General features: G+C 46.2%; 1 protein-coding gene across 2 annotated transcripts in view; it reads right to left on the reverse strand.

Annotated features, from left to right (window-relative positions):
* Window positions 1–27,283, reverse strand: part of TRIM3 (tripartite motif containing 3) — a 306,160-nt gene that overhangs the window by 188,564 nt on the left and 90,313 nt on the right. For both annotated transcript variants that reach the window (XM_085623533.1, XM_085623532.1), the window contains exon 2: window positions 1,519–1,715. In XM_085623533.1, coding sequence (XP_085479659.1) covers window positions 1,519–1,649 — 131 coding nt within the window. In that variant the 5' untranslated portion in view covers window positions 1,650–1,715. The remainder of the gene's footprint in view (window positions 1–1,518; window positions 1,716–27,283) is intronic.

Here is a 27,283-nt window from a genome sequence, read left to right on the forward strand (position 1 = left end):
ATAAGTGATCCCAGTCCTATTTAAAAACAGAAGTTTATGGTACGAGTTAGAAGGTTTCAAAATCCTTTGCCATCAGTTTCAAGAAATAGTATGATAGTAGATCTATATGAAAACTCCTCCAATGATAAGGGCGAGTGTATCCTATAGTGAGATACCCGATTCAGTATCCAGATGCGAGTAAAAGGGAGGCACCAACCCCGTCCGATAACAGCCTATATATATTTTAATTGGAAAGTTCATGTTCTTGCTGAATCTTTAGATGATTTCCTCTAGGGCTGCTCTGCTGCCAGGAACCAGTCCACCCGGTCAGTATTCCGCCGCCATGAGAACAGGGACTCGCCATCCTAAGTACACGAGCGGGGTAAGCCGTCTTCTGTCCTCGGCTGCCATTTAATTTTATCTTGCTTTAGTACGTTTCTTTTTTATCATTACTGGATTTATTGTGATATGGTAATATGTTTTAGTGTAAACTATCCTGTAACATCGTATGTCTTTACCAAATGGAATTAGACATTAGGATTGTTTTGCATGTTGTCTTAAAGTATGTGTTTTGCTATAAAACGAAAAAAACTTAAATAAATAAATTCTAGTTTTCTGATCTTGGACCAAAGTCTTTGCTTTGGCTCATTTCTCTCAGGCACTCATTCATTCAAAGGTCATACAGTAGTAGTTGGCAGACAGCGAGCCCTGGCTCGCCCTCCATTTAGAAGTGTTTCATTGCAATGTGCCAGTTCTGAACACCGAATTACTGCCCTCGGGGGACTTAGTGCCACCCTAGCTTGAGGTAGTGGGCATTCTGCGAGCATGCACTATCCCTCTACGTGAGAGCACTTTACACTTTCTGAAACAAAAAAGGACTTCCTCAGGCCATAAGTGTGATTCACTTCTCACAATTGTGCAATCATGGCTGAGCCCTTGGGTTGTGCTATGGGTCAGGTGCATTGTACAGATCCAGAAACCAGTGGGCCTGCCCCCTAAACCCCGCCTCCCAGGGCTTGTGGGTGTCTCTCCTCTCACGTGTGCGATCATGGCTGGAACCTTGGGTTGTGGTAGGGGACAGGTGCATTGTACAAATGTAAAAACCAGTGGGCCAGCACCCTAAACCCTGCTTCCCAGGGTTTGTGGGTGTCTCACCTCTCATGTGTTTAATCATTGCAGTACCCGTGTGTTGTGGTAGGGGGCAGACTGTGACCTTACCCCTACACTGCACATAGAAACATTATAGAGTTCCAGAAGCCAAGAGGGCCTGGCCGCCCAGCCCTGGCTCACAGGCTTCAAAAGCAACTAATTTCTCACAACTATGGCTGAAACTTTGGGTTGTGGTAGTGGGCAGACTCTGACCCTATACTCACCCTGCACACAGCAGCATTGTAGACCTGAAGTGTGATTCACTTCTCACAAGTCAGCAATCCTGGCTAAACCCTTGGGTTGTGGTAAGGGACAGGTGAATTGTACAGATCCAGAAACCACTATGGGCTGCCCCTCCAAGCCTGGCGCCTGGCACTGAGCGCGACTCACCTCTCGCAGAAGGTGTGCAGGCACGGCAGCACCTTCGGGTTGTGGTAGCGGTCCAGGCAGATGCTGCATACCAGGAACTGCTTGTCAATCTGCCGCACCACCGGGCTGGCGCTGGACTCCCGCTTCGCCATGGTGGCAGGTGGCGGTTGGGGAGGAGGCGCTTACCTCTGACCCCACATTCACCAATCAGAATTAACCTGCAATGGCAGAGAGAGAGAGAACAAAAGTCAGAAAGATGTAAAGGGAAACCTTGTTCACTGCAAAGAAACAACCACTGGCAATGACAAGCGTATTCACAGCCAAGCTCTGCACCAGGACTCAGAACTGCACACACATTAGTAAGCAATATTTATTTCAGGGGTTGGAGAGAGTTCTGCAGGTGGTTTGATGCTGAGCACGTTTTTTTCTGACAGTTATAAATGGCAGTGGCAAAGTAGAGAGTTCATAGCAGCTGAACAAAAAAGCTACAAATGAACTTTATATTACGCCGTTGCCTTGGCAACGGCGACTGAACTGAGGAGGCACCCACTCAGAGTGCTGAGCAATGCTGTACTCCTACACAAGACAAGGAGCCATTCTCTACTAGACACAACAGAAGCACTACAACTACTGTACCTTTCAAAGAACAAAAAGTGTCCACATGGATATACACAGAAAACAAGTCTGGAAAAATAATTTGATAATGTATTTACCCCAGATGACACTTCTCGTGTTCATTATGTATCAGTCACATGAACAGTCAGGTATTACATGCATTTATGGAAATGTATGTCAGTGGGAAGACTGTACACCAAACACACAATGAATAAAGGAGTGTGGAATACAGTATGGTGACAGCTCTATACAGCAACACTTGAAAGTCTGGGTTTATACAATACGTTATGTTACAGGAATCTTGTAGAGCGCACGTTCACCATGGGCTGTCTTGCGCTGGTAGCAGAAGACACCCGCTAGCGTCCGGGTTAGACATGGGCTTGGCGGAGCAGCCAGGTTTTTAAAAGTTTCCTGAAATTCACATAGTCAGATGCTGATCTGATGTCGAAGGGAAGAGTGTTCCACGTGAGGGGGTTAGTACGGAAAACTGGCCCCGCCTAACCTTTTTCTTTTGCTTCTGGGCACCGTGGGTAAATCGAGGTGAGCGATCTAAGATGGCGAGTGGGAGCATAGCGCTGCATTCTGGAGGATACCAAGGCAGGACTTTTGCCGTAAGGAGCCTTGAAAACAGTGCAGGCAGTTTTAAAGATGGTCCTCTGGGCCACTGGCAGCCAATTAAGCTTTACATCAGAGGCTTGGTGACAATGTCATGGTTGACGAACGACCAGCCGGGCTGCGTGGCTTTGCACTCGTTGCAGCCTGTGTGGGGAGTCCCAAGTAAAGAGCGTTGGCATAGTTAATCCGAGATATCACAAGAGCGATGAGAATTAGGATACAACTTTATATCTCAATATATTATCTTACTTATACATATATACCCTTTCTGTGTAGTCGTGTATCTATATATGTATTACTTTACTCCTACTGTAGAAGAAATAAATAAAAACGGAGTCTCTCCAATGCACTACTCTCTCTCACCCTTTACCTCTCTCAATATATCCTCTGCCTCCACTCTCCGACTCATCCCAAACCTCACTCTACTGCTATGATCTCCAAAATAACCCTTTCTAGACTCTTCCCTCCTGCTCATCCCAAACCTCATTTTACTACTATGATCTTCCAAACCAACCTTTCTAAATTCTTCGCTCATGTATCCCTCCTTTTTACACGTCCCAAACCTCATGTTACTACTGTGATCTCCCAAATAACACATTCTAGACTCTTCCCTCGTCTAGCCCTCCATTATCCTATTAATCCACCAACAAACTTGCATGTCCACCGCTCGAATTAACTCATTTTTCCCTAAACTGATTCACACCTAATCCTTTTTGGGTTCTGGAATAGCATGCTACTCGCCGAAAAGCGCTTCAACACCTTGTCAGGGGTAGTAAGCCCAATATAAATACAATTTCAATAGAGCTTCACTGTTTCTTTTAGATAATGCGTTCTTTCCAAAATGCACTGGTGCCGGTGACCTAACCGAGCAGCAACAGAATTGTGTTTTTTTTACTTCGAACATTTGAGTCTATTTTGCGGACACAATAAATCAAGGTATGGAAGAATCCGAGGTGAGGGCGCAGGATCTAAAGACTGCTGGACTGTCCCACAATCTGGAGCAGAGACACGGAGGCCTCAATGAAAACAAAGCCAAGTAAATAGTCTAGAGAGGTTCCACGGACCTGCACCTCGGCATATCACTGTCACACCACAGTGAGAGGACAACATGAATTCAGGCGTTAAAGGTACGCCTATGCGTGAAGCAGCGTACTCCATGAGTGAGTTATTGTAGATCAGAGGCAATAACACATCTACACAACGTCTCTGGGTACTTGCGCTCAGCAAACCAAGTACTGACCTGTTCTTGCGGGCATTAGAAACACAGTACCCACTAATAGCCTCTCTGTAAACTCGTCAATGCAGAGGTTTACAAACATGACCAGTCCCAGGCAACCAACTCAGTCTCCAAACAGCATCCCTGTAGGTTTCAGGATGAAACCAGTAGTGAGTGACACTGTTGTGTGTCCAAACTGTATACAAATCATTTAAGTTACCAAAGAAAACACAGTACAATTAGAGCTGGAGAGTGGCACAATCAGGCCGAGAATCCCAGGCCTGCCCGATGTACCTTCTTTCTCAACTCACTTCCAAAAGCTCCTTGATTGGTCTCCAGGTTCCCAACAAGTTCAATCGAAAGGGGATTCTTAAATTAACAAAAAACTCTCCCCAAGCGTGCAGCGCCCCAAACGTGTGCTAACCTGCTCCCTACGTGTTCCACACATAGCAGTAAATGTCTAAGAACATTTTTTTTTCATTTATGTGCAAGAAGGTTAAACTGCAAAGTTTAGAGTATATTGCTCACCCATGTCCCAACATCACGATGAAATGCTGCTTTAATATACTATTTATTCCCTTCTTGGGCCATCATTGTGGATGGATAAAACCCCAACTACCTGGGACATCCCTCAAAACACTCCACAGTGGATAGGTTACCACACTTATCTACAAAAGCATCCTCGGCCATACAACCCTCTAGAGTTCCTTGCCATCTCAAAACTTTGTTTTTGGGGTCGAAATGACAATAGCTAAGTCACTCAAAATGTTATGCGCCCCACCCCAGCAATCACGTCCTGTCCAGCATTCAGTCATTGTCCTAAACTTCAGAAACATGGAAATAGCTGCAAAGAAATGGTGGACAATCTACTGTGCTTGGTGATATAAGAGACCTTCTCCTGCTGACTTCTCTGAGATGAACTAACCCCCACCGAGGTGCTTCTGCAGACCCTTCCCAGAGCTTTACTGGAGATGAACTAACCCCCACGAGGAGCTTCTGCAGACCCTTCCGAGAGCTTTACTGGAGATGAACTAACCCCCACCGAGGAGCTTTTTCAGACTCTTCCCAGAGCTTTACTGGAGATGAACTAATCTCTCACTGAGGAGCTTCTGCAGACCCTACCCAGAGCTTTACTGGAGATGAACTAACCCCCACTCAGGAGCTTCTGCAGACCCTTCCCAGAGCTTTACTGGAGATGAACTAACCCCCACCGAGGAGCTTCTGCAGACCCTGCCCAGAGCTTTACTGGAGATGAACTAACCCCCACCGAGGAGCTTCTGCAGACCCTGCCGAGAGCCTTACTGGAGATGAACTAACTCCACTGAGGAGCTTCTGCAGACCCTTCTGAGAGCTTTACTGGAGATGAACTAATCCCCACTGAAGAGCTTCTGCAGACCCTTCCGAGAGCTTTACTGGAGATGAACTAACCCCCACTGAGGAGCTTCTGCAGACCCTACCCAGAGCTTTACTGGAGATGAACTAACCCCCACTGAGGAGCTTCTGCAGACCCTTCCCAGAGCTTTACTGGAGATGAACTAACCCCCACCGAGGAGCTTCTGCAGACCCTTCCCAGAGCTTTACTGGAGATGAACTAACCCCCACCGAGGAGCTTCTGCAGACCCTGCCGAGAGCCTTACTGGAGATGAACTAACTCCACTGAGGAGCTTCTGCAGACCCTTCTGAGAGCTTTACTGGAGATGAACTAATCCCCACTGAGGAGCTTCTGCAGACCCTTCCCAGAGCTTTACTGGGGATGAACTAACCCCCACTGAGGAGCTTCTGCAGACCCTTCCGAGAGCTTTACTGGAGATGAACTAACCCCCACTGAGGAGCTTCTGTAGACCCTTCCGAGAGCTTTACTGGAGATGAACTAACCCCCACTGAGGAGCTTCTGCAAACCCTTCCAAGAGCTTTACTGGAGATGAACTAACCCCCACTGAGGAGCTTCTGCAGTCCCTTCTGAGAGCTTTACTGGCTGCTTCTGGGAATGAACAGTTCTGAAAGCTTAGTACCCAACTGAACTCAGAAACTGAAAATATAGCTCGTAGAGCCAAAGGAAGAGCTCCTGGCCAATCACAGATCAGGCAGCAATCAACACGCAGATGACAACCAGGTGTATCTTGGAGCATTGTCACTCTCCTCTCTCCAAAAACCGAAACCATTACACACAGCCATCAAGAGTCAGAGGACGAAGCACTTCTCAACGACTAGGAACTACTTATAGACAACTCAGCAATAAACGTGTGCATCAGGGATACAGAGATACAGGAAGGGAGATCGCCCATCACCATTGAACATTAAGCCAATGCCGATGAGGGGTCCTGGTCTCTGCCAGCATTACACTGATGCCGCGCAAGCCGGGTAAGAAACACTCTTCCTACTGTTCCTCCTACGCAGGATCATATAGATCCTGCCCACACCCACCTTTATCATGTCAGGGCCACAGCCACCAGTCTAAAAACAAAACCGACCAAGTCAACATGCGCGTCCTTCAGCTGAGACACCACTGCACGAATGACACATCAAGCATGCTATCCTGGTTTGTGCTAGAGCGCATGCTGAAGTGGGAGCACCCTGCACAGTGCAAATGATTACAGAAATAAATGTGCTGTCAGCATTCCAGGTGTGAGTTCTGACAGTGCGTGCCTGCGCTGGCGAGAGCGCGTTAGTGAAAGACCCACAGCCCCACTTTCACTGGAAGCGGAACCAGCATCATTTTTAAGGGAGGCACAGATCCTCCACCCTGCCCTCTTATCCCACCAAAGGGGCCAGTAGGGTGTAGGGGCGGATGTGGGGGGGGGGGTGCATAACTACATCCACCCGCTGGAGAAACTCTAGGGGAATCCCATGCCCCCCTGCCAAGGGTCATGCCATGGTTCCCCTGATGACTTCTTTGCCCATGCACCCACATCTGGGGCAAAGCGACCCCTCATTTGCATGAGCCCAACCACCCGTGTAAATAAGGGCACCCAGTGCCAATGCATGTTTTGCACTGGAGCAATCCATATTACAGAAGGGGCCACACAAGCGTCTGAGGACGCTTCTCCGATACCAGTGACCACGAGCTGTACTCGGCCCCTGGGCTCAAACTCTTCCGGGTCATACAGACCATCTCCATCCACGCCCCAGGGGACTGGAAACCACAGAGCGCATTTACCCTACACTCTTAACACAGATGTATTCATTAATGGGGAAAAAACTAATTGAGACAAATATAAATGCATCCAGTGGCATGCTAAACAGAAATAATTTGTGGCGAAACTGGAAGGCGTAGAGCAGGCTCAGTGCATGTAAAGATTCTAAGTATGAAAGGGAATTAAAAAGTGCCTTATGAAGCAGAGGACAGGTGCGCTGCTAAGCAGGGATTTACCACCGCTGGAGACAGCAGATGAATGTGGCCAGGTCGCAAAGATTCACCAGATACCCAGTCCGCAAAGAAAAGACCGCGCGGACGTGTGTTTCATGTACAGGTATCTAACCTTACACAAGCCGTTACTCGATGGAGTCTGTGGTTAACTAGGATGGGTCACTTAGTTCCCCAAAAAGAGAAAAATGATATGAACTAAACTCCAGCCTGGAAACCAAGACCTATATGTTATAAATATATCTAATTTCACGTCTTGTTTAAGATGTAGATAATCTCAAGGACTCCACTCTTACATTTTTTTAAAATATATAATTAAGGGTAGCCGCTGCCTACACGAACTTTTAAACGCTTGGTAAAGCTTAAATCTACTTTAAAGGTTGTATTAGCATTTATTAGCCCCGCCCGCCCTAATCTTATATTTATCTGTGAAGAGAATGGGGTAAGATTAGCATCTATGGAAGAGCCAAAATAAAAAATAAAAAAATGGGACCAATATGTGTGTGAAATCTATAGAATGATGGTCCACTGACCGCCACGTACAAGCCGGTCATGAGCCACAGGCCTTCGCACTAAAAGGGCCATCTCTGAGCCGAGGGCTTTCTCCATCCCCTGCTGCTCCCCTCTAGGGAGCTCCTTTCTTCACTCTAACCCCAAAGACAAAGATTAACCTACGGACAAGGGAACAAATTCCAGTTCCGTCCCTAATCCTGCATCAGCAAAAACAACAACAATAGATCATTATTTGTTTAATGTCGCACGGCTGGACTTACATTCTAGAAAGTCCCTCAGTTTGACGACTTCTGCTTGATTTTAAATTCTAGGAGGTCCCTCCGATGACTCCGGCCGGAATGTCCCTGCATTTTGATTCAAGAACGCCCATGTCTTTGAAGGCAACTCCTTGAGCTCTGGGTTCCAGAATGTTATCGCGTCTCATGGAGTCTCCTTGGGTTTTGAGCTCCAGAATGACCCTTTCGTTGATGTCTGATGCGGTTTCGATTTCCAGAACATCTCCTGGTCTCCAGAGGTCTGGCATGTTGATTCTCCTCCATCCTCGTCGCCAATGTACAGCTCATCAGACTCAAGCATACAGTAATCTTCTTTACTGAGTTCCAATGTAGCGACCTCATCCGTCAGAGGTCTGACCACTCTAGCTTCTCAGCTCCAACTGCTGCCATTTTGAATGAACACATTCTATTCCTGGAGGGGTCAGCACATTACAGTCCAATACTAACCATTCCAACCTACCACAGTGGCCTTGCGGGCCATCTGCAATCAGTACCAAAGTAACATGCACCCCTCTCTCGTCCTGCAAGGATAGAACTGTACATTTTGTCTCTATCACTTCTGATGCTGCATCCATGCACCTTTAGGTGGTGGCTTAACCATCCATATTAGAACTCTTAGGGCCCAGGACTCCTATTCCATGGTTTCCCATTCCAACCACCCTCTCTCCTACCAGCCGCCTTGGGTCCCTGTTTTGGGGGGCCACACCTCATCAGCAAGTAGCCAACAGGGGCTGCTACTACACTCAAGGATTCCCATGGTTTATTTGAAAGTTCATCAGGACTTCAGGAACAGATCATTCCAATGGGCTTGTTAAGTTAGGAACTTTATGCTTAAAGAGTAAACATTCCTCAGGAGTTCAGGACCCTCTGGGGACCATTTACTCTACACTGTATATGCTGCATCACCCAACATGTAAATAGTCCCCACCTCAGACAATCCTAGACACAAAGCTACAACATGTCTTTGCCTTACCTTCGAAAAGGGTAGAACATACAAACATTCAATGTTAGCATCCGTGGTGCTGCCTCACACACACTGCCCGGACTACAAGGTGAAAACAGCATCAATCGAAGAAATAGGTGAAGGACACTCTCCGAATGGAAGGGATTTAATCGACTGCAAAAGGCCAACGTATTTCACTAAATAAATCACTGTACTTGCCTTTCACTTCCAGAATTGCACCGGTCATAACTTCATGAGTCTAACCTTGTATCTCTTTGCTCAAGTGTCTTGCCGAGAGCAATATGTCCAGTTCCGGAAGCCACATCCACGAAAGAAGATACAATTTAACTGCAGCGCAGACAGGAACCCTAAAGACAGGTTAGGGCCACCACCATCTCTCTGCAGGCTGGACAGCAGGAAGGAGCATAAAGAGAGACCTGGTAGGGTAAGAGATCTGGAGTAGCTAAAACCATTCTTCTGCACTCTTATGGTTGTGAACACAGAAACTCCATTTTCAACAGAGAGGTTTTGTTAAAAAGAATTTATATAGCGCACATACACCACATGGTTTCATGGCGCTAATAGAGGAAGTGAACTGCTGCTCATAAGATCAGTTATTCATAGGCCTGAGAGAACAGCCAGGTTTTCAATTGTCTCCTAAAGTAAGAGTAACATGGAGACGATCTAATGTTGAGAGAGAGTGCGTTCCAGAAAGAGGGGGCTAATACCAAAAAGCAGGATCCACCAGTTCTTTTCCGCTTATAGGAGGGAATGGCTAACATTGACAGATGGGAGGACCGAAGGGGCCATGTACTGAGAGAGACAAACAGACTGTGAACGGTCGTCCAAAAAGGATGTCAGGCATTGAAGGACGTCTCCCTGAACCCCTGCGTCCCTGACATGATCCACCAAGATTTTATGGTCGACTGTGTCAGAGATATGGGGGGGGGGGTAAGGGGGGGATAGGGTTTGTTAGTAAACACATTAATTTAAGGAGGCCATCCGGTAAAATAAGAGAATCCAGCCCTTTTCAATCAATCTTAGTAACAATAACCAACAGTGTGGGTTCTAGAGTGCCACTTTGTTTGATAATGCAGGTTGGGTATTGGATGGATGGATTCTAGACTGTCCCTTTGTCTGATGACGACTGTTGGGCGTTTGATTCCAGAATGCCTCTTTGTTTTGTTAGATGATGGCTGTTGGCCGTTTGATTTCAGAATGTTCCTTTGTTTGATAATGGCTGTTGGGTGTTTGATTCCAGAATCTCGCTTTGTTTGAGGGTGGCTGTTGGGCGTTTCATTCTAGAATGTACCTTTGATTGATGATGACTGTTGGGTGTTTGATTCCAGAATGTTGCTTTGTTCAAGGTTGGCTATTGGGTGTTTGATTACAGAATCTCGCTTTGTTTGAGAGTAGCTGTTGGGTGTTTGATTCCAGAATGTCACTTTATTTGTGTGTGGCTGTTGGGTGTTTGATTCCAGAGTGTCCTTTTGATTGATGACGACTGTTGGGTGTTTGATTTCAGGATGTCGCTTTGTTTGAGGGGGGATGTTTGGTGTTGCTTAGTTTGAGGATGCTGGCTGCGTTTTGATTTCTATAATGTGCATTTGTTGGCTGGTGCCAAATTGGGGTTTATGGACTTCACGTTAGATTGCTCACTAGATAGGCCCTTTAAGCAGACATCCCAGATGATCAGAGAGACATAGCTGGTGAAGAGGCTGAGCGGAACGTGTTACGAGAGATGGGAATGCGAACAAATGATGGGCCTGTCGGTCATCATCTGCCGCAGGCCCTTAGCTATGAACCATCACACTACAGTGCAAACACCAGATTCCATTCTGGCCCCAGAAAGGGAATAGAAGTTAGTAACCTGGAATCTTCAAAACCAGATGGGCTGGCCATGGAACAATTCGGTGATCGTCATCAACTCAGAATCCGCTACAGAGCAGGCTACATAAATTCTGACCAATGAGAGACAGCGAGTGATCTTCAGCTACTTCTTGGAGCAGATTGCCGACCACCGGAGAGCCGCTCCCACCTTTTTCATGCCTCTACTACCAGGTATCTACAGACACGGACTAGGGGCTTCCAATGTACGTAAGTATACAATTGGTGGCAGATACGGACTAAATAATCAAAAATGAGTCCTCTTTAGTGGCTAGAAGTGTGCTAGAGCAAGTCGAAAAGGTCTTAATGCTGTTGGAACCAAAAGATGATGAAATGTCCCTGATTTCCAATGACTCTTCTGTTCTTAAAGTTATGGCTTCGAGGCCAATTGCCAAGCACAGCTTCCCATATGAGGATCCATAGACCTCCTCCCTGGTGCGCCAACCATACGTGGACCACAGTTGGTGAACTGCCTGCCCAGCATGTTTGCAATACGGACGACCATGGACCGTGAACTCAAGGAATGCCCTTGACTAGTACAAATGTCTGGGTAAGACCATCTGGGAGGCAAAAACACACACCCTGCTTCAAGTTCAATACAACTAAAATACCACATAATTAAAGCTAGAGCTGGCAACCAAGTTCAAATTATCCCCATGACAAACACCAAAAAGCTCCTCCCACAACATCTCCGCCACAGGTTCCAAGTGGGCCCGACGGCTACCCAACCCCATCCTCCCCTAAACGCAGCAGGCAGACAACAGTATCACCAAGAAAACCCGCGACACCCCATCTGACCTGCTGCACGAAGGACCATGAGATTTAGGGTACCTACCGGCAGGCCTATCCCTTTCAACGCAGAAGTGCCGCTGCGAGGTGACAGACTGGGGGAAAGGGGCAAAGAACGAATGCAGGAGGGAGGCCTCTGCAGAAGGCAAACAGCAGCTTCAAACCGCTCTACACTTCCAGCCACTTACTGCTGAGGTTCAAGGTGCTCCCCAGGCGGCTGCAATGGGCAATTCTCTAAAGCCTGTATGTGTGTGTGTGTGTGTGTGTATATATGTGTATGTATGTGTATGTATGCGTGTATGTGTGTATGTGTGTGCGTGTGTGTGTGTGTGTGTGTGCGCGTGTGTGTGTGTGTGTGTCAGAGAAGTGCTGATCTAACCCAGACTTTTCACTTGAATGCACCATCACCTGGCAGGGCCACTGGTCCCATCAGCAGGTGGGACATTTCCACACAGAAGCGCCATTAACCTTCAGATGTCTTTCCAGATGCAGAGCGTTGCAAGCAGCAGAACATGTTCCTCTGGTTCTGAGAATAGGATTACTAAATTGATTAATGGCCTGTTAGGGCGACGAGCAGGCGAGGAAATACTTAGAAATAAGCACCATTAACTTTCCAACGTGATTTGACATGCAAATAAAAAATAATTAGCGCTAAATAGTCGACTGCTCTTCAAGCTAGGATTATGCGGCTTATTGAAGGGCCTTTTTCAGGCATCTGGGCAGGTTGTAGGAAGGGCTTTAAATAGACCTGGTTCACCTGCAGGGAGAGTGGCCTGATGCGAATAAAATGCAAACCCTTCTGCCAGCCCCGAGCATGCGCCTGCTGTCTCACACCTCTCCTGTCAGGCTACCTCCGTGGACACTGAAATGCAGGGTCGGATTGGTAACGCGGGCACTGGGGCAATGCCCGACGGGCCGGTGTCCAGTTCCAGCGGTGGGCTGCTTTTTTGAGCACTCTGGTGGGCCGATTTGGGTGGTTTCTGCGTTGTTCGGATACCGCCAGCGGCCCAGTGGGTGCCCGAGTGGCCTTTCTGGAGGCAGATGGGCGTCCATTACCGAGTTGTATTAACGGGCAGAGGTGTCACTCCCCCTCTCTCGCTGGGCCGACCAATAATATATGCATATTGAGCAGGGGGGCCTGACCCTCACTTGTTTTCAGGTGTGTTTCACCAGTGTACACTAACCCGTGCATTTTTTTTACTCCCCTCCCCCTTTTTTAAATTTCGCCAAAGCAGTGTTTTGTGTTAAGGCAATATGCAAATGTACGCCACTTTTTTTTTTTAGCGTGCCCGGGCGATTTTTAATCCCAATCCAACTCTGGTGAAATGAAGTATTTTTGCGACCGCAGCGTTTTCTGTACAATTATGGATTTTCCGCATTTACACATAATCCATCATCTGATGCATAATCGCATGATTTTGAGAAAAAAAACATGATTTCTAGGTCAAACAGATCAAGGGGAACTAAACACGTGCCCACATGTATTGGCGCGCAGTGGAAGGCCCCCTGGAAAGGGTGTCTGGTCCCCTTCCATTGCTTATTGCTTTAGTTGGGGGTTAAAATGGTTCTACTAAGGAAATCTTTGCCGAGACATTGTTAACCTACGCAAAGATGGCAAATAAAGAAGTAATACAATCACAAAAAGTACTGCATTATGCCACATAATTTGCCTTTCTTGCCGCATTATTTGGTCCTACCCTGCTGCATAATTCCAGTGGCCCTGGCTAGCTCAGACCCTCACTGAAGACACTGTGCCCCTTCCTTGTTTAACAACGTCTCAGGAGGAGTTAGAGCGCTAGCCCCTTAGTAGACGCCTCACGGCTACTCCCTGGTGGAGTCCACTTACCTACAGACCGTGAATTCTGTGCAACCCACATGGTGTACGCTCCACATGTTTAAATGCACCTCTGAAGGAGTTAGAGCTCTACTCCCTCCCTCCCCACCCCCCCCCGAGTAGACTCCTCACGGCTACTCCCTGGTGGAGTCCACTTACCTACATACCTTGGACTCAGTGCAACCCACATGGTGTGCACCCCGCTAGTTTAGCAGCACCCCTGAAGGAGTTCAGTCTCTACCCCGCGAGTAGACCGCTCATGGCTACTCCCTGGTGGAGTCCACTTACCTACATACCGTGGACTCTGTGCAACCCACATGGTGTACACCTGGCTAGTTTAGCAGCACCCCTGAAGGAGTTCTGTCTCTACCCCATGAGTAGACCGCTCATGGCTACTCCCTGGTGGAGTCCACTTACCTCCAGACTGTGGACTCTGTGCACCCCACATGGTGTGCACCCCTCCTGGTGTGCACCCCACTTGTTTACCAGCATCTCCGTAGGAGTTAGATCTCCCTCCCCTGAGTAGACTGCTCACGGCTATTCCCTGGTGGAGTCCACTTATCATAAGGCCGTGGACTGAGCATCCCACATGGATAACATCATCTCCGGAGGAGTTTGGTCTCTCGCACCTGGGTGGACACCTCAGGCTTACTCCGTGGTGGAGACCATGGACTCTGTAAACTTCAGGATAACGACAACTCCTAAAAAGTGCTAGATATGTACAACTGCATTGACACTTACTCGCCAGAACACCTCGTGCAGACGCATAGCGACACTCATAGCATCATGTTGAAAGCACATCTTTGAACCTCACACTTGTGACTCTACACCTCCCATATAGACTAAACGACAACTTGGCGAGTAGGCGCTCCGAAAGGGAGCAAGTCTGAGAGCTTCACGGCCTTAACAAGGCAGAAGGAAGAGTTCAGTGTTTAAGATGTTATATATAGACTTTATACCAATTATCACTCAGTTGTACATTCATACATACTTCGCCCAGCACCTTCACCAGCTGTACTGTGAAAAGCCACAAGGTGTGGCTGTGGCAACGGCTCCTGCTACTCGCACCCAACAGGCAGGGTCAGGATGCCGAATCCTGGCACATGTTTATAAGCTGGACTGGCCAGTTCCGGGGTCAGTTCCACTCCATGCTTCACTTCACTACACTCCTTTTAAACGCTCGGCTGCCTCGCTGTGGTTCTGTTGGCGCTATACTACACAAGCCTGTGTGATCTTGGTCTCAAGGACAAGCTAGTCTCATGCATGCAAGTTACCTCCCTGCAGTGCTGTTTAATAAGCAGACCTAGGGAGCTGCGCGGCTGGGAGCGAGCAATGCTCGTCGCCCATAAATCAGAGATCATTTAAAAAAAAAAAAAAGAATTAACATCACTGGCTCGAATTCAAACTTGCAAGCATCACTTTCAAAACTTTCATCTAGACAACCTGGATACCCGCGAACACTCAGGAGGGAACACAAACTAACGCACCAAAGACATTCTTAAACTTCAGACAAAAGAACTCAAATACTACTTGGTAAATCTGACTCTGGGGCAACCCCTATCCCAGTCCCCTAGGAACTCACATTGTGTGGGCACCAGGTCTATCCCAACCGGGCACCAGCTACAAGAAGTGGCCTCTTCAGCTGGCGCCCAGCCAGTTTCTAAGGATTGCTGATGAACGAGTTACTTACCCTTGGCAACGCTTTATCTGGAAGAGACAGAGTCTAGCCGCAGATTCCTTACTTTGAATTCTCCCCAGGCACCAGACAGATCCAGAAGTTTTTTCAGCGGTACCTATGCATGTTGGTAGATGGCATCGACCGACTCCGTATTGACGCCGACCACTGGATGTGACGTCGACAAAGTCCATATATGCCCCTTACCAACCCAGATTACATCAGTTTCTTCCGTGACTATACTGCCAAAAACAGGGAGCCACTTTTAGAAACTGCCTATGGAAACAGTGTGCCAATAAAGATACATCTCTGCCAAGAATGAAGAGATCTCAATATCAACAAAGGGATGCTTTAGGTAAGAAGTGACCAGTTCACAGAACGGGGACGATGGGAGGGGCAGTAAGGAATCTGCGACTAGATCCTGTCTCTACTAGATAAGGCGTTACCGACGGTAAGGAAATTGTTCATCTGATAGAGACATCTAGCCATAGATTTCTTACTTTTGAATTAGATACCAAAGTAAAACCATCCTCAGAGGAGGGTCTGCGAACTGATCTTACTAAAAATCTCTGGAAAGAGCCAGCCGGTGTGTAATAAGACTAAAGAGACCAGATGCTCTTAGGAGTTTGGGTGAGCGAGAACACACGCTGCACCGTAAGCACTGTAGTAGGAACCACAGACAACTAAAGTGCTAAAGACCTAGAGAAGCATGGAAACAGCGTTACTCGTGGCAGAGAAAGAAAAATGCGTCTGAAGACAACATTCAACATCAATACAAAACCCGTTTGTATACATGGCGGGACCTGACCCGTGCTCGGCTGTCGCTAGGGGAACCAAAGGCAACGCCACTGAGCAAGAGCTCCTAGCTTTAGGAAGTCATCATGTTAGCCAATCTGCTTCGGAGAGACAGAGAGGAAAAGAAAGCAAGGACCCCTGCACAATGGAGAGAACACTGAGCAATGCTGGAACAGGGATATGGCGACGAGGACAACACTGGATTGGCTGTCCTGAGGAAAACTGCCAGAGACTGAAGTAACACCTCTGGAATCATCAAAAAAAGTATAACTCACAGAAAGGGGAAAGAAAAAAGAAAGAAGGAAGGATATATCAAGAAAAGTTACGTCGCAAAGCGCTGATTTCTCCAGTGCTCCCCTCTAGTCACTTGGGCCTCCACTTTACCCATGTCCCCCACCTTTCACTTGACTCCGGATGGGGAGGGGGAGGGCAAAGTACCAGGGATATAATTTTTAAATAGGTCAGAGGGGGTGGAAATGCTGAGGGAGGTGTTTGAGTGTGACAGGATACCAGGTATCATTTGGGTTGGGAAGGGAAAGATGGCAGGGTGGTGGTTGGGGTGGGTGGCAGGTGTTAGTAGCTTACACATGCATAGGGCAAGGGCGGGGGCGGAGACAGGTGGCACCGGGTTGTCCATGACCCCCCACTACGGCTCTTCCCCTGCACGACTAACGTAAGCAGGGCAAAGGAATTTAAGGAGGGCAAAGCATAACATTCTAGATGGGGACCTGTGAAAAAATGAGTTTTTTTCCCTTGAAGCATAGAGCCTGCAGCAGGCCCTGCTAAGTGAAAGAAAGAAATCGGGACGAGAGAATACATGTTCTGCGCAGATAAGGCGTGAAGTCGGCGGTACGTGGAGGTAGGTTTTTCATATATGTGACTCTATTGCTATGTATCAAACTAATACAAACGGCCAGCAGTAACCTAGGGACTATTGCAAGAAACCTAAAAAATACACTATCGAAAAGTTAGGACCTACAAAACAAGCAAGGATGAGACAAAGTTCTGGAGCAGAGACCAGAGAATGAGTTCTAAACGCTAAAGAGCTCCAGCGCCAAGTCAGAACAAAGAGTTACATGTACAGGAGCTCCTGTCCTCGAGTCCTGCACAGTAAACATACAGTGAGCACCAGCCACCATTGTCTCACAACCTGCTATCCTAGGCAGCTGCTTTAGATTCAACTTTTGTCACCATAATTCCCAGTGCACAAAAACAAGCATTTACAATGCAATAGGCCTGCCAATTGCGAGTTTTTGAGCTAGTGGTATTGTAAATGGCAATGCTTTTTATAAATAAACAATTAAAAGGCATTGACATTACTAAAGTAAAAAAAAATAATAATGAAATTGAGTGCGGTGTCCCTGAAACTGGCGCCGCACTCAGTATGAAAGTAAAAAAATGTAAACCGACTCAGTATTAAATGAAAATAAAAATTAAAACCACAGAGTGCGGTGTCCCTGAAGCGGGAGCTGTGCTCAACATCAGAGTTAAAAAAAAAAAAAAAAAAAAAAAACATCTAAACTGAACAAAAACAAAAAAAAGCAGCTGCCATTGTCCAACATCAGTGTCCTAAAACAAAATAGTACTCACCCACTAGATAAAGCCAACAGTGTAATAAAAGGGCCAGCCGTTATGGGTGGTAACAAATGCAGACAAGGCGGTCCAAAGGCGGGACTGACAAGCCTATTTACGAATCAGAAGCAGCCATTTAAGAAGGACAATGACCCAAAGCCAATGACAAATGTGGGCGGAGAGTGAGTGGGCTGCTGGAGCATACCGTAATACAGCATGCCTCACAGAGCGAGCGGCGCCTGCGCGCTGCCGCTAGGCTCGACTTAAAAAGAAGTGGGTGGAAATGCTTATAAACCAATATGAACCACTGATCATGTCATGGGACATAATCTATTCCGTTGATTTTTATGTTGTCTGCACCATTACACACTGAAACCACATTCAAATCAGTCTTGGCACCTCCCTCAAAGAGCCAGGCAGACATTAGTAGTTGCACATACAACTACAGACATGTTTTGGCCTCGTTGGACCTCGTCAGCGAGGTGCACCATGAGTCTCCATGACAGACAGGAAGCATGGGACCCACCCCATAACGAGCTCTCAAGGAAGATCATTTCAGCTCACATTCGATTAGTCCATGAAGTCGGGGGCTTTAGAAGTCCAGAGTTTATTCCCCAGCTCCATTATTTTTCACCCACTGATCAGCATAAGGCGGGTCTTTGTCTAGAACGGCACAGAGGGTGAAAATCGATGGTCTGGAATGTGGCCAAGATCAATTGCCAGTGGCTGAGATTAATTCAAGCATGTCTTCCATCACTAGTTGTTTTTGCAGTAGACACCCTAAGTGCGATGAGAATGCCCAGACTGGAGTCCCTTGGTCACCATGCCATCAGACTGAAGCTATGCCTCACTGACCAGACCTAAGTAGGTCAAAACTAGTCTTCCTTGTGTTCCCATCCATCTGAAGGAGACATGGCCTAGCAGTTCGGGCTGGGGGTTCCTATTGGAGCAGGACCAAGACTGATTTGCATAAGGTGGGTTTCTGTCTAGAATGCCACAGCGGGTATAAGACAATAGTTTGGAATGTGGCAGAGAGCAATTGCCAGTGGCTGAGATTAATTCAAGGGTTCCTTCCATCACCTTGTCTTTGCTGTAGACGCCCTAAGCGTGACGGGTCCATTGTCCGATATGCAATCAGACTAAACCTACTTTCCACGGACGAAACCTCAGTAGGTCAAAAGCAGTCTTGTGTTCTCATCTGGAGGGGGCCTGGCCTTGCAGTTCCGGCTGGATTGTTTTCTTGGAGCAGGACCAAGACAAATTTGCATATGGTGGGGCTCTGTCTAAAATGAACTAGTGGGCAAAAAAATGATGGTCTGGAATGCGGCTCAGAGCGGTAGCCAGTGGCTGAGATTAATTCAAGCATTCTTTTCATCACCTTGTTTCTTCAGTAGACATTACGCTGCGGCGTAACTGTGCAGGCCACAACCTCCTTAACAGAATTTGCATGGCAAATGCTCACAACACAGCTATTGCGTCACTGGATGAACCTAAACTAGGTGGTTTCTCACCAAGCCTATCCCTTGAAGTAAAACTCACTGCGCGCATCCTCCTAAGCCAACAGCCTATCCCTCCTGTTTACAAAATCAGGAGCGTCGACCCCCCCCAAAAAAACGTCAGGAAAGGAAAAGAACGACACTCGTTTTATTTCTCCTTTCATGCGGAGTCTTGGGGGTGGGGCCTGGGGGGTGACGGCACTAAGGGGATTGGTAGTTCACTCCTTTCACTGTGCACATGTGGGTTTGTCCACCCACCTCAGGCCGGCCAAACCATAATGCGCTGAGAACCTCTCTCCAACCCCAGCTCCACTGCTGGGGTTGGAGAGAGCAGGCACAGACCCCCAATCTGCCCTGGAGCGCCAATCGAGGGCGCTCAGGCCAATCCTGCAGCGGCTCTCATGTGAGAGCAGCTTCAGGATTGGCCGCAGGGAATTCTGGGAGACTGTGCCTAAAACAAAGGAGCGCAAAAAGGTACGTTTTTTAAATTATTATTATTTTTTTTAATTATAAAATGTCAAACTAACCTGGTGAGCGCACTGTGAGAAAACGAGGAAACCAGCACACAAGTTGAAATCTATATTGGGCAAACCTTACCCAAGGACGAGCCAGCAACAGCCTACCATGGGACTTTCAGCACCACGTATCATGCTGCCTAACAGCCTAAGACATCACATTCACTCACTCACTCACCCACTCTCCCACTCACAGTAAGGGTGTTTGAGATAATATGCAAGATTGCTTATGTTAAGAGCAACTGAACATGTGCATTTGGTAAGTCCACACAATCTCCCGGGGGGTGGCGGCTCATTCCTTTATGGTGATGTAGTGCAAGATGGAAGGTGTGATTTCCTTTCCGAGCAGGTGTGAACGAACAAATCCAAGTTTCTTAAATGAAAGCATGTACACCTTATCCATGTGCCTAGGGCAGCCAGGAATAAATAGCGGGCTGTGACGCAGTTTGAGAGCACCCGAAGCAGACGCCGGGCCTGACATGCCCTTCTCAGTTACACACTTTGGGACTTACTACAAAAGACAAAAAAAATCTACCAAGTGAACAAGGAATGAACACCATTCAATACCGCTGCAAAAACAATGACATGTAGACGTGTTCACACTCTCCTCTTAAAATGGCAGCATTTAAAAATAGACCTATAATGTAAAAAGAAGTGAACAGTTTTAAAAAAGGTTTTCAAAGAGCGAAGAGGATCAGGGCTCGCCCTGTGAAGAAAGGTCCACTAAAGGAGCTCCTGTCGGGTAGCAGTATGACCCAAACTTCCTTCAAACAGCAGCCTGCCGACGCTGCCGCGGAGCAGGGCTTTGTGGACGCGGGACCGCCAAAGGTTACGAGAATCCACACAGACACAAAGAAACATATGGACTGTGGGAAGGAAATCAAGAACTGTGGGACGGTTAAAGACGAGGAGAGAAGTTGGCTTGCTGCCCTTCTTGGCTACTTCATGCATGCACAAGGTAAGCAAACAAAAGAGAGGTCCATGCAGCAAGGCTGATGAACCGTCCACGTGCCTGAACAGGTCACCACCAGAGATGTAACAATGCATGGCCCTGTGTGGGTCTAACACCCCCATGATCAGCCAGATAGGAGGGCAACCACGCCAACGAGATATGATAGCAGCCTTCCAGGAAGGTCTGCTAGCCCAGAGAGCGTCCATTGGCCAACTAGCAGCTTCCACGTGGCAATGGAAACTTGAGCCGCTGATGAGCACAGCTACAGACATTAAAAGTCGATACAAGATCGCTATAATCTTCAATGTTCTAATCTTCAGTGTTCCAAGCGCAGGAGTTAGGGTTGTGAAGACAACAGTTGGAAGTATAGGGTTAAAGCCTTTTGAGGCCTGTGAGAGGAAGCAAGAGTAGAGGACAGGATTAGGTAAATAGTGCTCTCACGAAAATCAATGGATAGCCACTGAGCGGGAACTCTCACTTTACATCCAGAGTGACCAGCACAAGAGCCCAATCACACTTCAGGACTACGCATGGGAGCTCCTGGACGCTACACAAAATACACAAAATCAATTGGTGTTGCTGATGAAGATTATCAAGGAGACTTACTCCAGGACTTTTACAAATGCAATTTTTTGAAGAAGATCTGGAAATTGTGAATTTCCTCCAGATTCACACCATACCTCAATCCATCACCTCTTTGCCTAGGTACCAATGAGAACCCTACTACAGTATCTCTTACAAATTGCGATCACTTTTACTACTTGCCTTTTAGCAGATAAAACAGCTTCTCACACTGGAAACAAGCCAGCAAGTTCTCAAAGCACACATGGTGACTATGTGCTTACTAGTAGAGGAGTCAAGTATAGACTGCTAAGGAAGAGCTAATCACGCCCACTTACCTCGGTGAACTCACTGAACTTGCTGAACTAAGCATGCTCTCTGGTGGCAAGAAGTCACTCATGACAACGGTCCCACCACGGGCACCCGAAGCTCAAGCATGGCTACATGCACAGCATCACATGCTGGACAAGCTGTCACTATTCAACGATGGATTCGTACTGACGGGCAAGTGATTACTCGTATCCAGCTCTCTGGTCCTCGGCGTCCTACATGTAGCCCACCGTGGACATGAGGGTTACGTTCAGATCTACATGAGACTATTACAAAAAGAAATTGGTTCAAAAGTATAACAGGTTGTTGAATTATGAAAATCTTCTAAAGCCACAGGTCTTCCGGAGCGCCCAGCCCCTATAGTCTCAGAAGATGCACCAACTACTCCATGGGTCTGACTAAGCATGGAGGTTTCAAGTTTTACCTGAGAGGCGACATCTTTTTTTTTTTTTTTTTTTTTTTTTAAGATTTTTTTATTTTTCTTCATTACAACAATGGATTATGAGCATTACCTATATCACAAGCCTTAAATACTAACAAATAAATTATACAATAAATCTGACCGATCACAATGTACACATTTATACAAATCAGCTATAATTAGTGAGCAAAGTCCAAAATCAGAGAAAAAAAAAAAAAAAAAAAAAACTCGACATCAAAGTAAAGGCAACTACCTACCCCTCCCCCTAGCTATTCCTTCTTTGTCTCTCTTTCCATTTACATAATGGCTCCCAAATTCTTCTCCCCAAACGTCTTCCACTCCTCCCCTTTCGGGCAAAAATTTTTTCCTCTATATTATATGCATATAGGGTATTTACCAGCCAACATTGCATTTTCGGAGGGCTTTTATCTAGCCATGCCCTAGCTATTGTTAGTCTATAGACAGCCATTACTACAAAAAGGAATTCAGCATATTGAGTCTGCTCGTCATCGCTCACCCCTAACATAATCCAAACTGGTGTAAGAGATATCTCAATATCCAGTGAGTTCGCCAAAAACCCCTCAATTTCCCTAATCAGAGTTCTTAGTTGTGGACATGTAGCAAAGATGTGTACGCTATCTGCTTCCAGCTCATTACATCTGGGACAATTGATTCCTTGATTCCCTCCCCATTTTGCAATCTTTGCAGGAGTAAAGTACAAAGAGTACAATGTTTTATAATGCTGCGACTGCAGCGGGGCAGCACATAATATCGTAGATCCAAAATTCAAAGAATCATAAAAAAGTCTAGTATCAATACCCAGTTTATCTTCCCATTTTTTACTAAATTTAACTAAATCATCCTGCTTGTCTTTCACCAATGCTGCATAAAAGGACTTGATGGTACAATCCCCCAACAGTTTTATTTTCTCCATTATTTCCATTTTATTAAAACCTGCCGGGCCCCCAACTTTATTATTAAGGAAACTTCTAACCTGTAGATATTTGAAAAATCCCCTATTATCTAAGCCGTATTTTCCTCTCAACTCTGAAAATTGCATAAAGCCATCTTGTGTATATAAATCTCCAATTTGCGTAACCCCCTTTAGTGCCCACTCTGCCATAGTATGATCTCCAAAAATTTCCTTGGGGAGTGACCTATTGTTACTTAATAAGACATATCTGTTATACCTCCCAAGTTTTACCCTCTTCAAGAATGCATTCCATGTCGTAACTGCCGCTTTAACAGTTTTAAACTTAGTCCTCTTGAAATAGCTATAATCAATGCACTTCAAAAAGCAGTTCTCAGCATTTACCCCTAAGGCGACAGCATACACATCTGTAGACATTTTCTGCATTCTAACATCGTCAGGGCTTCCACCAATAAGACCTTGAATATATTGCAGCACAGAGGCCATATAATATAAGCGAAAATCTGGTGCCCCCCATCCCCCTTTTTCTCTAGGGAGTGTCATGTACCTATAAGCTCTCCGGGTTTTACCTTGGGCCCATATAAACCTATTACATATAGCCTCTATGCAATTAAACCAGCTGGCTTCAATCAACAATGGTACAGCCCTGAATACATACAAAAATTTGGGTAAAATCATCATTTTGATAATATTTGTGCAACCAACTAGCGACAGGTGTAAATTGTTCATTCTTTCTAAATCTTTTTTCATTTGAGTTATCAAGGGATCCATATTTTTTTCCACAATTTTACTTACTTCTGCCGTCATTTGCACCCCTAGATAAGTTGCCGTATTTGTCACTCTTACATCGTTACACGTTACCCACTGATTTTTGACTATCTGTGTTTTAGTTGTGTTCAAACTATACCCAGAGAACTGACCAAACCTCTCAGCTTCTGATTCAATTGCCCTGATGGCGGCTACAGGGTCTGGAGTCAAGATGGCGACGTCGTCCGCGTAGGCTAGTGATTTAAGTCTACAACCGTTTAGTACTAATGGTAATATTTGTTGATTCGTTTCCAATTTACGAATATAGGGATCCAGATATAGAGCAAACAGTAAGGGAGAAGAGGGACAACCCTGCCTTGTACCTCTCTGGATGTTAACTGCGGCTGAGTAACCTCTATTGACTCTTATCTTGGCCGTCGGGGCTATGTATAGCATCTGCAGAGCCTTTATAAATCCTGGTCCTATACCGTGCCACCTTAGAGCATCCCATAGATAACCCCATGAGACCCTATCGAAAGCCTTTTCAGCGTCAAGAAACACCGCTGCCATTGGATCTTCCAGGATGTCTGCTACATCAAATGCCGTAATTACCTGCCTGGTGTGGTGGGTTGTTCCTTTCCCTGGAATAAATCCATGCTGAGAGGGTGTAACTAAAGATTCAATTGTCTTAGATAATCTTTTTGCCAATATTTTTGAAAACACCTTGACATAGGCGTTCATTAAGGTGATGGGTCGGTAGGAGCCTGGGACATCTGGCGGTTTACCTTTTTTTGGGATAACAATAATGTCTGCGCCACCCCAGGAACATGGAACAGTTTCACCCAGTTGTGCTGACGCCATTATATTAAACATGTCTGCTAGCAGAGAGGTCTGGAAGACCTTATAAAATTCAACTGGAATCTGGTCCGGGCCAGCAGCCTTCCCAGATGGGAGTTCCCTCAACGCTTCAACAAGTTCATCCACCTTGAGTTTCTCTTCCAGCTCTATTTTGTCTGACTCCTCCAAGTTTGATGGCTCAATATCCCTCAGATAAGCCCTCCTGTCCTCCTCTCTTCCATGCCCATCTACCTGATACAATTCCGTTTAAAACTGCCTAAAAACCTCTCTAATCTGTTCTGCACCCTTAACTTTAATTCCTTGACCATTTTTGATCTCCTTAATATCAGCCATCCCATCTCTTTGTCTAGCTCGCACCGCTAATATATGACCCACTCTTTCGCTAAGTTCATACGCCTTTTCTTTATTGGCTAAATATTTCTCCACCGTCTTTTTTGCCATCCCTTCCATGACCACTGCTTTGAGAGCGACTAGTTTTAACAATATCTGCTCAACTGGTGTGTGCGCATGTATAGCCAACATGAGTTCCTCCTCTGCCTCTCTAATTGATTCGTTATTTCTTTCTAGTTCCTCCCTTTCTCTTCTTTGCGTTCTAATAACATAACTAAGGGTCTCTCCTCGTATTCCAGCTTTAAAAGCGTCCCACACAATCCCTGGTGATGAAGTACCTCTATTAATTACCCAAAATTCCTTAATCCATTCAGCCATTCTTTCCCTATATTTATGATCCTGAAGGAGTGCTCTGTCAAATGTCCATTGCGTCGGCTCCTTATTTCTCCTTTGCCCAATACTTACATCTAACACTAACGGACTGTGATCTGATATGATCCTTGGTTCTCTTACTATCCTTGCACCGTCTAGCAGCCCTCTTGTAATTAAAAAATAATCCAGCCTGACTAAGATCTGATGGGGCGCTGAAAAGAAAGTACTCCCATCGAGATTCGGATGGCAATGTACCCAAGGATCCTCTAGAGAGTTATTCCTTGCTAAATCTGCTAGAGCCCTATAGGTTCTTTTTTTCCTCCCCGCATACTTCCTGTTAGGGTCTAAAAAACTACTATCTGAATCATGAATATTCAGGTCGCCGCATAATATAATAGGCTCAGGCCACTGAGCAAGTTCTGCATCTAGGAATTGAGGAACGTCTGGGTCATCTCCAGTAGAGCCATAGACTGAAACAAGCGTAAAGGTTTCCCCCCTAAACGATAATTCTACTATAACCCATCTTCCCCATTTATCCTCCAGCTTTCTCTTAACTATTGTATCCTGTTTCCTGCCCAGTATCGCCACTCCTCTTGTCTTGGTGTTCTGATTAGTTTTTGCAAGAACATTAAAACCTAGTTGATCAAGTAAGTAGACCTTAGTGCCCTCAATGTGTGTTTCCTGAAGGCACACTAAATCCGGTTTAAAAGATTTTAACAGTGACGCAGCTTTTAACCTCTTATTGATCTCATTGAGTCCACAAATGTTTATTGATACTATTCTACACGACATTTATATTTCATAGCATTCCCTATTCCGTTTTTCCAATTTAACCAGCAGGATTTAGTAGTTATCTTTAGACTTTGATCTTTCCAAAACAATTTCTCCCCCCTTTTAGTTTGTTTGTGTACCTTGATCCCTGCATCTTTTTTTAAGTCTTTTTTACCTCTTTCTTCTACACCATAACTGTGCCCAAAACCAGCATGTATGTCTCCCCCCCCCCCACCCTCCCCCCTCCCCCCTTTACCCCCCGCCCCTTGGGAGCCCCCCCCCCTCACTACAGGCAAATAGGCCAATCCTGGCCTATGTGTAGCCGACCGTACTCTGCAGCGTCGCTACTCTCTCCCATCCTGTTTACCCCTCTGTCCGGTATTGCCAAATAGGCTATTTGGCATTACCATCTAACCGTCTTACGGAGTTTTTGGTGGAGTTCTCCGGGGAGACTGTGATGGGGTTCTGGTTCTAGCTCTACTCTCCTTCCCTTTATTAGTTTCCGAAATTTCTGCTAGGTATTCTGCTGCTTTTATCTCGGATGTAAACATTTTGGTATAACCTTTCCTGATAACTTTCAACCTAGACGGGAACAAGAGATATGCTTCTGCCCCTTGCTTTTGGAAAGGCCCAATCATCTGTCTTAATTTCCACCTTCTTTCCACGGTAACGTGGCAGAAGTCTGGCCTAGAGAAAAAAGTATTTCCATCAGCTGTAATTCTTGAGTCAGGTCTAGCTTTATCAATTATCTCCTGTCTTGCTAGAAAATTACCCAAAAAAACCAACATTGCTCTTGGGAGTTCCTTATCCTGCCCTCCCCGATTTTTCTTTTTGAACAGTGGGTACCTATGTGCTCTTTGCACTTCCACATCCCATTGCCATTTTGAGTCAGGAAAGGCCTCTTCCAAAATCTTAACCACATAACCTCTGGGATCCTGCCCCTCTTTTCCCTCCTCCAGACCCAAAAGTCTCACATTATTCCTTCTTTGGCGATTTTCAAAGCTTTCTAGCTTCCACTGAAGATCTTCAACCACCTTCTCTTGATCCGTTTTAAAGGTCTGCCAATCTGTCACTTCGTCTTCCACCCTACTTGTCCTTTCCTCCACTTGTAAGACTCTTTCTTCAACCTCTTCCTGTTTTCTACTTACTTTCCTTAGTGATGCTTGCAGTTTTTTTGTGTCTCTTTTCGCCCTTCTGCTCTCCATTCTTGCCTCCTTCTGCATCTGTTTCAAGGTCCCAAACAGCATTTCGAGGGTTACATTTTGGTTATTCTGCCTCCCCTCCTTCTCCCCTCCTTCCTGCTCACTTTCTTTGTAGGTCTCTGAAGTAGCGGAGTAGTCCCATGATAACTTCTTAGTCATACTGCTTCTTGAACCTCTTCCGCTTCTTTTTTTTACTCCCACAGTACC

The sequence above is a fragment of the Triturus cristatus genome, chromosome 8 (assembly GCF_964204655.1).
Source record: "Triturus cristatus chromosome 8, aTriCri1.1, whole genome shotgun sequence".
NCBI lineage: Eukaryota > Metazoa > Chordata > Amphibia > Caudata > Salamandridae > Triturus > Triturus cristatus.